This window comes from Poecilia mexicana, unplaced genomic scaffold (assembly GCF_051168715.1).
Source record: "Poecilia mexicana isolate PSO_F unplaced genomic scaffold, ASM5116871v1 scaffold_2, whole genome shotgun sequence".
In the NCBI taxonomy this organism is placed as follows: Eukaryota; Metazoa; Chordata; class Actinopteri; order Cyprinodontiformes; family Poeciliidae; genus Poecilia; species Poecilia mexicana.
The window spans coordinates 23,852,812-23,864,995 of NW_028263371.1; the positions used below are offsets into that span (position 1 = coordinate 23,852,812).

The following is a 12,184-nucleotide window of genomic DNA, read 5'->3' on the forward strand; positions in this document are numbered from 1 at the left end:
CTCTCCTCTCGGATTACATGAGTATAATCGCATGCCACAGGGTCTGTGTAACAGCCCGGCTACTTTCATGCGAATGATGCTCACGATCTTTGGTGACCAGAACTTTTTAAGCCTTCTTTGTTACTTGGACGATCTGTTGGTTTTCGGGAAGTCTGAGGAGGAAAGCCTGCAGAGGCTTGAGATGGTGTTCCAGCAGTTAAAAGAACATAACTTAAAGCTGTCTCCGTCCAAGTGTCAGTTTTTGAGAAAGTCGGTCAAGTTCTTGGGTCACATTGTTACGAGAGACGGCATTGCAACAGATCCTGATAAAGTGCAGGCAATCAAAAGTGTGTCAGAAGCAGATCTTATGGAACTTGACGGTACCACGCCATCTTCTAAGAAGATTCGCTCTTTTCTTGGCATGGTGGTGTATTATCAGCACTACATTGAGAACTGCTCTGTGATTGCCAAGCCATTATTCCAACTGACTACAGGGACTGCCAAGCCACGGAGGGGAAAGGGCCGAAAGAAACCAGCCCTGTCACGTAAGCTTGTTGCGGCTGACTGGACCCCGGAGTGTAGCGAAGCATTTAGGACTTTGAAAGCTTTGTTGACGGAGCAGGTTCTTCTTGCTCACCCTGACTTTACAAGGCCTTTCCTGCTCTCGGTTGATGCGTCATCTTCCGGATTAGGAGCTGTGCTGTCACAGGTACAAGATGGCCACAACATTGCGAGGCCCATTGCCTTTGCTAGTAAGTCCTTGAATCATGCACAGTCCAAATACCCAGCTCATAGGCTTGAGTTTCTCGCCATGAAATGGGCTATTCATGATAAGTTTAGTCATTGGCTGCGTGGACACAAATTTACTGTTTGGACTGACAACAACCCTCTGAAGTACATTCTTACCAAGCCGAAACTGGATGCTTGCGAACAGAGGTGGGTGGCCAAGCTGGCCCCCTTTGATTTTGACATTCAGTATATTCCAGGGCCACGAAACATTGTGGCAGATGCATTGAGCAGGGAACCATTTGCTAGGCACAAGATGATGCACCGTTTGACGAGGACTCCATATGACACTTTGCTGGAAGAGGCCAGAGGTTTGTTGGTGGAAGATGTTCAGAACATGTTTCGCCTTTCTCAGGAAGAGTCTGTGGATGGGAAGCTTAAACTTACCTCTCCAATCCAGGGCTCTGTCACAGGCAGTGGGGACATTAAGGACAATGCTGGAAGAGTTTCTCATGATGAGGTGTCAGCCTTATTTAAGTCTCACCATTGTTGGAGTGAAGGTGCAAAAATGAGGGCAACCTGCTACACACAACACCTGGAGGAACTTTTGCCAGTGGGGCAGAGCCCACTGCCTGTCCTTACTCATGAGGAGTTGTATGATAAGCAGTGCCAGGATCCTGTGATCAGCCGGGTTTCTTTTTATGTGAACAGAGGAAGTCGACCATCCCGACGTGAGCGCATTCACGAATCGCGGGAGACAAACCGTACATTGCGACAGTGGGGTAAACTCACGACTCGGCTGGGTGTGTTGTACCGTGTTTCTAAACATGTGGTGAGCAAGAAGAAAGTGTTCCAATATGTGGTACCAGTTGCTTTGAGAGATCAGGTGTTGAAAGGGGTGCATGATCGTGCAGGCCATCAAGGTCAGCAGCGCACACTCTGGCTTGCGAGACAGCGCTTTTACTGGGACTCGATAGAACATGATGTCAAAGAATATGTGAGCCATTGCAAGAGATGCGTCTTGAGCAAAGCACCTGAACCTGAGGCCAGGGCTCCACTTGTTTCTGTTGTCACATCAGCACCACTGGAATTAGTTTGTATTGACTTCTGGTCCGCAGAGGATGTCAATAACAAGTCCATCGACGTTCTAGTGGTGACAGACCATTTTACCAGGCTTGCATGTGCTTACCCATGTCCAAATCAGTCTGCCAAATCAGTGGCTCGTGTGTTATGGAATAATTTTTTTTCCATATACGGGTTTCCAGCTTGTATTCACTCTGACAGAGGGGCTAATTTCGAAAGTTCTCTCATTGCCGAGCTACTCCAGATGGCCGGTGTTCGTAAGAGCCATACAACCCCATACCATCCTGCGGGAAATGGCCAGGCTGAACGTCTGAACCGCACTCTGGGTAGCATGATCCGTGCATTGTCTCCTCGGGCAAAGGAAAAATGGCCCCAGATGCTGAACACACTGACATTTGCCTATAATTGCACGGTACATGAAACAACAGGTTTTCCGCCTTTCTTTTTAATGTTCGGGCGAACTCCTAGGTTACCTGTTGATGTGATGTTTGGAAGTGTTCTCTTAGATGGCGAGACTGCTGACATGGACAAGTATGTTCAGTCATTGGGCACGGACCTCAGAGAAGCAATGACTTTGGCTCAGCAGCACGCCGAGAAGCAACAGTTGAGACAAGCTGAGGTGTATAACCGAAAGGTTAAGGGACACTCTTTGGAGAAGGGAGACAGAGTTTTGATGGCTAACAAGGGGGAGCGGGGGAAACGGAAATTGGCTGACCGTTGGAAGGACACGGTTTACATTGTGGTTCATAAGAACAGTGAACTGAACACTTATGTTATCTGTCATCCTGTCACAGGACGGGTTAGGACAGTTCATAGGAATCTGATCATGCCTGTAAACTTTTTGCCTTTGCCATCATGGGATGACTCGGTGTCTCAGGGTTCTTTTTCAAACACAGTTTCAGAAAGTGGGTCGTCAGATGATGCGGGTCCAGGTGAGCGTGACAGTGATGCTCGAACAGCTCACTGGGTTTCCTCCCTTCCAGGGTCCAGTGTGGTGATGACCACAGGTGAAGCTACAGTAGCTAGTGACTCTGAAGCTATTGGAGTGAATGATGGTAGCGTTCAGGGTACAGGGATCATGTCTGCCTGTGGGGACCATCAGAGCATCTTGGATGGGGCAGATCATAGATCAGAGAGCTCACACTCAGAGGATCACAATGGTGACCAGCTTTCAAACTCTGTCAGCGCAGGTTTACCCTCAAGTGACACCATAGGTTCAACGAAGGCCGTTAGTGGCTCACATGTGTCTGGATGTGACTCAGTCGCTACTGTTGTACCTTCAAGGACTCTTTCGGTTGTTCCAGGGGACGGGATACGGACGAGACTGGGAAGACTTATCAAACCTGTTAACAGGTTGATTCAAACAATGTCCACACAAAGAGTTAAGATTTTGTCATAGGGCCATTTATTTTGTGTTATTTATTGTTTTTCTTCTTTCTTTTATTGGGATTTATTATAATGGGGTCTGGTCATGATTTTATTTAGGTTGTCCATTGCACTGGACACATTGGGGTGATTTTGGGTGTACTCTATGATAGATGTGTAAGTGGCATGTCTTCTATGGTGAGGTGGGGACTTAGCTACCCCTCATCTCTCCTAATTCTTTATTGAATAGCTCTTTGCTGGTCGACCATTTTGGTTTTGTATGGAGGGTATACCTGGGTTACGTGTATTGTCATGGTCAGATTTAAAAAAAAAAAAAAAAAAAAAAAATTGTAAGATTATCTTTGTACGCTTGTTGTTTTCTTTTGTTATTTGGGTAAGATGCCCGCAATCTAGTGTAAAACAGTGGGGGTGAATGTAGCAGTGTGATGTTATTACACTAGATTGCCAAGTGCAACGCTATTCCAGTAGGAACTCATCTGAATAGTACCAGCTTTTATTTTGAAAAGACGGCAGATCCATTGTAAACAGCGGGTAACTTCCTGTTTCAAAAATTATTATTTTTATTTAAATTTGGCGTTTTATAAAGGAAAAGGTAAATTGTTATCTCTACTGTTAAACATATTGAGTTCATGTATTGTTGTTTTGAGTGTCAGTTTGGGGTTTGGGAAGAACAATTAACGGGGCATACCACTATAGTTCATGAAAGGTTTTCCCACGATCTCCGTCGCGCTCTTTCTGTTCGAATCCCGTGTGGGAGAAGGTATGTAGTTTTGTTTTCTGGGGATAATAAGTGTATTTTAAATATAAGTATTATGTTTTTGTAAAATAATGTGCTTTTCGGCATTCAAACTTTGTTAAACAGGCGCTGTGAAGCACCGTGCAGAGAAAGAGCCTGTTTTTGACTTTTCTTTTTCTGCTGTTTAATGCAGGTATGTGATGTTTCATTGCTTTTGGTTTGAATATTTTGTCTAATTTTTATTTTTTTGTTATTCATGTACTGTTTAAAATTATTATGCTCATCTTTGGGCTTTGTTATACATTAAGTTGCACACGTGCGACGCGCGCTTTTTCTGTTCGAATCCCGTGTGGGAGAAGGCGCTGTGAAGCACCGTGCAGAGAAAGAGCCTGTTTTTGACTTTTCTTTTTCTGCTGTTTAATGCAGGGATATTAAAGGTGCCTTCAAGATCAGCTGTTGTTTGGCTGTTATTCCCACAAGACACAACGCAGATTCAATTACGCTACACTGATTAATGTTTTTGCAAAGTGATAAAAGCTGGGTAGCTCTTGAATTGCTACAAAATAAATCTATATTTCCTTCAGCCCACTGGCTGCAATGTTGACACCTTGAGATGCCATGAGAACTAAACTCTGAACATCATGACATGGAGAGCATCCCAGTTTTCCATGTCTGGCATATAACCATTCATTTTAGCTTTTAAACTGGTTCTATTAATCCAGACAGAGGGATAATCAGTAGCCCAGCATCATGACCTGTTTGTTCTGAAGATCCTGCAGCTTCCACTTCCTCTTCCTGATATGACGCCTCCTCACCTTGACTCTCATACTGATAGGAGGAACCACAGAGCTCTGTTAGGTTAAAGCTCATCTTCTGAAGTTGGGATGTTTTTCCTCCAACAGGTTCCTGAGGAATCACCTCAAACCAGATGTTGGACTGGATTTTATTTCAATGTCATTTGTGAATGTTGGAGTCTCATTTCAACAGAGGAGCTATAAAGGTTGAAAAAGGTTATTATTTTGGAAAAAGTCTCATCAACATCAATATTTCCACTAAATAAGAGGCAGAAAATAGTTTGATAAAGGAAAAACCTCTCTGACTCTGAGCTCAAAGCAAGATGCCAGAGAGCAATAAAACTATTTTTTTAATTAGACAATTAATTTAATTTCACATAATTATTGCGGTAGAAGCCATTTGTTTGTTAAATACTTAATGAAACATATTTACGGTGTTTGATGTTTGTTGTGAATGACGTATAATCACAGACTAACAAGGTAATTAGTCCAAGTTTGTTGTTTATTGAACGTTCAGAAACTGCAGCGGCTGTGATGCGTCACAGCAAAGGTAAACAAAGGTAAAACAACCAACAGGTGATCAACTCTAAACCACTCGCACCTTTATACTCTCCGTCTCTCCTTGTCAAGCCAAGCAGAGATTACGTTAAACACATTCAGTCCATTATATATCAGGTTTTCAGGCTTAATATTTATTTTGAGAATATTAATATGAACACAGTGTGGTTGATTAATTTTAAACTCCTGCTCTGCTAGTTATTTTGGTATTGGAACCGAAACGCACAGAATTGCGCAACACCTTGTTGAAATTATAATGATCATTATTTCTGTTGGGTCATTTATTTGAACATGTTTTGTTGATTTTTTGTTGTTATTGTTGTTTAATAAAATTATGAACGTTTTGATAAGCCAATCAGAGGAGGACGTGCTGGTTTCAGCCTCCTGGCAGCGTTCAGTTTGTCACCTGATGCCGAGATCGACTCAAAACCTTCTGAGATCGACATTTGGCACCGCTGCTCTAGCAAAGCACGAACAGTTCAGAAACAATATGACATGAGAAAAAAGCTACTTATTAACCGATTAAGTCGAGTTTTAGACTGTTCTTGAAAAATTAATCAGTCACGGCTGCACAGAGAACCCATTGATGTTTTACAGCAGACAGCCGCTCCCCTCTCTTGCAGGTACTGCGTACCCCCGCTTAATCTTTTAGGGGTAGGCAGTACCCCGCCGTGCCCCCTTACTTTCACCCCTGCTAACCTGTCGTTAGTCGTCACAGTCAAACTGTCTAGTCCTGTGTCGGCTCAGCTCCTGTATCCAGTCTATTTTTTATGATCAGTTGCTACCAGTGTTAGCCTAGCCTTCTGCTCAATGTGCTGCCTCGTTTTGGACTGTTGAGCTGTTCATTCTTCATTAAACTGCCATCTACACTTCAACCTGGGTCTGCTCGGTGTTCTTCCTCACCAACATCCCACAAATCATGACACATATATCAAACTCAATGTTTTTCAGACTCCAGAAGACAATAAATAGGACAGATTTACGCTTTTTGTCATGTTTATTTTTTGTTATGCGCTCCGGTCGATTAACTGAATGAGTCAGAAAATTAATATTTTCTCCTTTTTCAGGCCAAAGAACTGCAGACTTTGCACAACCTTCGCAAACTGTTTGTTCAGGATCTCACAGCTCGAGTTAAGAAGGTAAATCTTAAAATCGCTGCTTTGCTCTGATGCTTTGCTCTGATTCTCTGACCTGCTGCTTTTGGTTTCCAGAGCACAGAACTGGACTGCGAGGAGGGGCTTGGCAACGTCGCTCAGAAACAGAAAATCTCTTTCCTGGAAAACAATTTGGACCAACTCACCAAGGTCCACAAGCAGGTGAACTGGAACACGTTCATCATTCAGGCTAATGGCTGAATTATTCCATCCTGGTTGAGCCTCCAGTGGCTTTTAGGGCTCAGAGGTTAATTTAATGGTTTCTGGTTTGCGTCTTCAGCTGGTGCGAGACAACGCAGACCTTCGCTGTGAGCTGCCCAAGCTGGAGAAGCGTCTGCGGGCCACGGCCGAGCGAGTCAAAGCTCTGGAGAACGCCCTGAAGGAGGCCAAGGAGAACGCCATGAGGGACCGCAAGCGCTACCAGAAAGAGGTGGACCGCATCAAAGAGGCCGTCCGAGCCAAGAACATGGCCAGGAGGGGATATTCTGCTCAGATCGGTGATTTCTCTTTATTTACAGACCAGCTGACATTGAATTTCATGTAACTTTTGAATTTCTACTTGCACCAGTTAGCTTTGAACATAGGTAGTCTTCTCAGCTCTGAACCAGAGCTCTAGTTTACAGGAAATGTGTCATTTAAAGACTCCTTCTGCAGAATTATGAATAAATAAACCAGAATACTATTTTATTTTTTACTTATCTTTGTTAAAAATGCAACCTCAGTCCCTGAACAAGGTTTATTTGCTCTGGGTTTCAGCAAAGCCCATCAGGCTGGGCCACCATCCAGTATCGTCTCCCATCATCAGCAGCATCAGAACTGGAGGAATCTACGCTCACAACTGAAACATTAGCAGCAAGTAAACCTGTGAGGGATCAGCACATTGTTTTCATGATGCTCAGAAACTCTTAAGGGACTTTTATCATCATTTTCACCTCTTTTGCTCTCCAGTTGTGATCATGATAGTGAATTTTTGATGACTAAATTCAAGGGATATTTAAAGACATCACGACAAAGTTTTATTTATTAAATCACACCCTGTGTTTCAGATTGCATCACTTTGCCGCATGTTGACAACCAATCTCACCTGGATTCACAAGCCACGCCCCTTTCCTTGGAGCACCAATGGGAGGCTTTCAAGACACAAAGAGTCTTCAGATTCTGGACTGACTGACGCTTTTCATGATCCAACACCAGATACTTCACACGCAGTGATTACTGTAGGAAGAAATATTCAAAGTTATGCAACAGATTTCTTTTGAAAGTCAAAACAAACCTGCTCCACGTTTTATAAGAATATTTTGCTGTTTAAACAAGAAAGCAGAACTGATATTTCAGGCCAAACAAACGTAATTTGAGTTGTTCTACGTTAAACCCAGTCAGTTTCTTAATCTGTGGTAAAAACCATCTGGGACCCGATTCTTATCCTAACCATATGGGTCCAATTTGAAGTGCTATTATTTATTATTTAGCATTTTGTGAAATATGCATTTTCATATCAGTCAGGTAATTATAAACCTTGTATTGTTAACTATTACATCAGAAATAGACCATATATGATGCAGTTTTTTCCTATTTCTTTCTTTAACCTCCCAGATGAATTAGATGAATCAGTTCAGTTCTGCAGCTTGCAGAGATGGGAGAGAAGCAGCAGGACACTGACCAGCCAATCAGATGTTCTCCTGACTGAGAAAGTGGGATAACATCTCATCTCTGCAGTAGGTTGGGTTTTTAAAGCTCTTCATAACCTCTGAAAACATCCTGATAAAAACGAATCAAACCTACCTTAGATTATTTTATTTCCAAGTTTCAACACCTTGTCCAACAATCCCCTGATCAAAGTCCCACTGAACTGCAGAAAAACAAAACATGTTTCTGTCCATGAATGTACAAAAACGCCAAGTAATGAATGTAACAGCCTGGATGAGAGCTTGTAACAAAGAAACAAAGGATTTGCCTCATTGTTCTAACGTATGTTATCAGTTCAATTAACCGACTCCTTTGTTTTCTTGACAGATGTATAATTTGTCTGAGTAAACCTGCAAATAAACATATTTAACGTCATTTATTTTGTCAAAATAAGAGCTCTTTCCATTTCCTGACTTTGTTTCTGGTTGTGGGCGGGACGTGAACGCGCAGCAGCTGTGATCAATTCTCCACTGAAGTTTGCAGCAACAATCAGAGAGAAAGAGAGAAAGATATGATGTTAATCATCTGATGTTTTAGCTGCAAACAAAAACAAGATAAGGAACCTAAAGCACCTTCAGAGATTCCCACTTGGACAAGTGGGAATACTAAAAATGCAACACTTAACATGGAACAAATATGAAAAAACTATCTCTCTCTCTCTCTCTCTCTGTATATATATATATATATATATATATATATATATATATATATATATATATATATATATATATATGCACTTAAGTGCATACATATATATGAAGGAGTCAAGTGTTTGGAGGTTGTTTTTCATTTCTAAATATGAAAATGGTTTCTATTATCTGTTTTATCTCTAGTGTTCATTCATATATACAGACAAAAAACTTGCGCCACCACAGCACCTGGTTGACTGCAGCTATACTGACTGCATGCATTTGGCTACGGTTTAATTTGTGGAGCTATTTGGTACAGTTCACTCAATCCAGTACGAATCAGACGGGAACCAGTAAATTTAATAGCTCCAGATGGTGCAGAAGTAACTATCGATTTTCAACATGAAACATTAACCATTTAAGATTAGGAGAGAATGACGAGCTCAATGAGATCGTTGTGCAACGCTAGATTCCTGAATGTTTACATTTTTTGGACCAAAAATACAAAATACAGGCTGGACTCATAATTGTGATCCCATTTGCCTGCGATTTTATTTGTGGCAAAATATTACAGACTGTAGTTTGAAACTTCTCACAGGGTAGACTATCAAAGGAGAAAAATAAGTTTCACTGATCGAAGACGAGGATTTCGATATTCTTTGTTTTTTATTTGCACATTTTTATTGACAATATGTGTACATACAGACTTTACACTATTTTCTTTTTCCACAAGTTCCATACACATCATTCAAGAAAAGCTGCACATATAATCTGTACCTGCCTTGGACATAGCAACTTTGCTAGTCTCGATAATATCCAATCTATCCATTCACTTGTAACAAACAAAAAGATCATCCAGTTTTTTTTCTGTTCTTCTGAGTTATCACAATTTTAACTCTCTTCTCATCGGAAATGAACTGTAAGCCAACTATTCACTAGAGGTGTACCGATCGATCGGCATATTTCCGTGAAAAAGTGTATGATCGGTGATCGCCGATCACGGTCTCTTGTTACCGATCACACAAACTGATCACCTGCATCTCATTTCGCTGATTGAAGATGAGGATTTCGATATTCTTCTGGGAGGCTAGACTCGTGAATGTTTACATCTTTTTCTGACCAATTTCCTGTTTGGAGCTCCTCTGAGTTCAGTCATGATTTCCAGCTAGAGGTGGTGAGGAAGACCACAAAAGTCCACAACAAAAACAAAACAAAAGGAAGGAGGGCCAGAGTCCAGGAATAAAACAGAAAAACTCAGCCCATAAAAAACAAAAACTGTAAGAAAGGGGCCTGCCATGAACGGCACAGGAAGGACGTGAGCTGCTGGTGGCTTGGCTTTTACCCATGGAGCCCAAAGAGGAGACATGGGTCCCCCTTCCAATGGACTCACCACCAGAGCACAACAGAACCAGCAGCAGAACCAGCAAAGATACTGGAACCAGTTCAGCTCAGCAACTGGAAACTGCGGCTTTAAGATAATTTGTAGAAATCTGCTGTCAGAGTTAGTTGGTTCTGATCAACAGGAAACCAGAACCCGACCAGAACCACAGCTCCATGACGCCAGCAGCTTGGTTCTGAAGGAGAACTGGGCCGAGTTCTGGTTCCTCCACAGAGAGAAAAACAAGAAGTGAAAACTCACCTGATCCAGACTCTGCTCTGCATGGAGTCTGAACCGGTTCTGATCCAAACCTGACTGGAGCTGACTCTCCTGAGGCTCCGCCCCCTGACTCTCCTGAGGCTCCACCCCCTTCCAGGTGACATTAAACACCTTTACTTCCATGTTTTCCTCTCTTGGTCTCCATGGTGATCTGAGCTGTGAAACTCTGAGGTCAGATTTGAATTTTTCAGGTTTTTTTCTCAGTTTTCAGCTCATTTTCAGCCAACATTTTATTGCAGGAAATCGTTTCAGGAAGGAACCAGAAGATTCAGGAATCTGGGAGCTGTGACCGGAACACTGAGGCCCCAGAGCGCCCCCTGCAGGATCTGCTGCACCATTAGCCAGACAGAAATGAGTTTTATACAAGTTATTATTCTAATTCTATAGATGGTTTGATTAATCGAGTTTTGATCAAAAAAAATGCTTCTAATCTGTTTTTTTAAAAACATCTTCAGTCTCAATAATGTAAAAATAAACTGCTGGATTAATTAGTAGCTTAAAGCTGAAATCAACTTGAGATGTTTCTGCTTTTACTAATTTAAGCTTTGAAACTAAATGTGAAAACTTACAAAGAAGCAAAATGGCCTGGAGCATTAAAATTAAGGTTCAGTTATTATAAGTGTACACAGTCAGCTGCACAGAAAAAACAGATTAAAAGAAAAAAAACTTTATTTGGTGATTAAACACTCAGGAATCCACATTACATAAGAATATATATAAAAACAAACATGAACCAATCAGCACATTATCCCAGTGATTCTCTGAGGTCTGAATAAATCAGTGAATCTCAGTAAAGAGCCTGATGTGACACATCGAGTCCTAAAGTTCTCTAGAAAACTGAAAGCATGAAACATGGAGGTAAAAATGGAAAAACCAAAACAAACTGAGAATCAATGATGATGCAAAACTTCATTATTTACATTTTATAATAAATATAAAAAGATTAAAATATATAAAATCTTTTTTTAATCAGATAAATGCTGGATGTTCCTGAAAACTAAGATCAGAGTTTCTGTGGGACATCCAGGTCTAAACTGGTTAAACTGGTTTCTGTGATGGAAGCTGAAGTTTCTCTGCAGTTTCCAGTAAAGCATCTTTTTATCTGTGGAGCTTTGAGGAACATTTTCCTGTCAACAGAAGAAGAAGCAGCAGAGAAAAGAGGTTTGAAGTGTCTTTATGATTCAAAGCCGAACTGAAAATGATTCCCATGTTTCCATCTCAGACCATTTCTGGTTCCAGGATGAAAATTAATCAGAGAGAAAAAAAAAGATCAACTTTCCAGTTGAATCCAGTTCAGATCAAAACTCCATGAAGCCTCTAAATGGAGCCCAGTTTGAATCGGATCTTTATTGATCCAAAGAGACAAACAATATCAGACACTAAATGACAGACATGAGAAAATAAACAGGAGGAAAATCTTGGAGGTCAGAGGTCATCATCATGGTCCAGTCAGAGTCTCTTTAGACTCAAACTGCTGCAGCTTCAACCTCTGAGGATCAGCAGGACACAGAGACCGTTCTCTACTTTACAGAGCTCAGAACCTGCAGAGAGAAGAAGGATGGAGAGATCAGATCAGTGAGTGTTTCCAGCCTCTCCAGCAGCAGTCAGTGACGCAGCACATCCAGTAGATGGTTTCCAGGCTGCAGTCAGACTGATCTCAGAGCTGTGACCAAGATGAACCTGATCAGTTGTTTCCTGTTGAACTGAGAGAACAAGCAGATCTGAGATCAGATCTGCTGCTGCCACAGTTTGATGAATGAGGACCACTGTCTCTAGACATGTTGGACGGCTGGACG

The 12,184-nt window shown here is 41.7% G+C and overlaps 2 protein-coding genes and 1 long non-coding RNA gene across 3 annotated transcripts in view; 2 read left to right on the forward strand and 1 right to left on the reverse strand.

Annotated features, from left to right (window-relative positions):
- Positions 1–1,130: 1,130 nt before the first annotated feature.
- On the forward strand, positions 1,131–4,362 carry LOC148160624 (uncharacterized). Its single transcript, XR_015765414.1, has 2 exons — positions 1,131–3,934; positions 4,037–4,362. It is a non-coding gene; the product is annotated as an uncharacterized LOC148160624 (long non-coding RNA).
- Positions 4,363–4,556: 194 nt separating this feature from the next.
- LOC148160625 (kinesin heavy chain-like) lies at positions 4,557–8,477 on the forward strand. Its single transcript, XM_088008051.1, has 5 exons — positions 4,557–4,580; positions 6,330–6,401; positions 6,474–6,578; positions 6,697–7,280; positions 7,463–8,477. Exons 1-4 carry the CDS (start codon positions 4,557–4,559, stop codon positions 6,958–6,960), a joined length of 465 nt encoding a protein of 154 aa, XP_087864177.1. The 3' UTR covers positions 6,961–7,280; positions 7,463–8,477.
- Positions 8,478–11,039: 2,562 nt separating this feature from the next.
- Positions 11,040–12,184, reverse strand: part of LOC106913541 (NACHT, LRR and PYD domains-containing protein 3-like) — an 84,089-nt gene continuing 82,944 nt past the window's right edge. The window contains exon 10 of the mRNA XM_088012909.1: positions 11,040–11,929. Within this exon, the coding sequence (XP_087869035.1) occupies positions 11,923–11,929 (7 nt within the window). The 3' untranslated portion in view covers positions 11,040–11,922. The remainder of the gene's footprint in view (positions 11,930–12,184) is intronic.

Coding starts and splice junctions, on each gene's coding strand:
- LOC148160625 (XM_088008051.1), top strand. CDS start 4,557: ATGGAGAGCATCCCAGTTTTCCAT. Junction 4,581..6,329: donor AGAGCATCCCAGTTTTCCAT/GTCTGGCATATA, acceptor CTCCTTTTTCAG/GCCAAAGAACTGCAGACTTT. Junction 6,402..6,473: donor TCACAGCTCGAGTTAAGAAG/GTAAATCTTAAA, acceptor TTTGGTTTCCAG/AGCACAGAACTGGACTGCGA.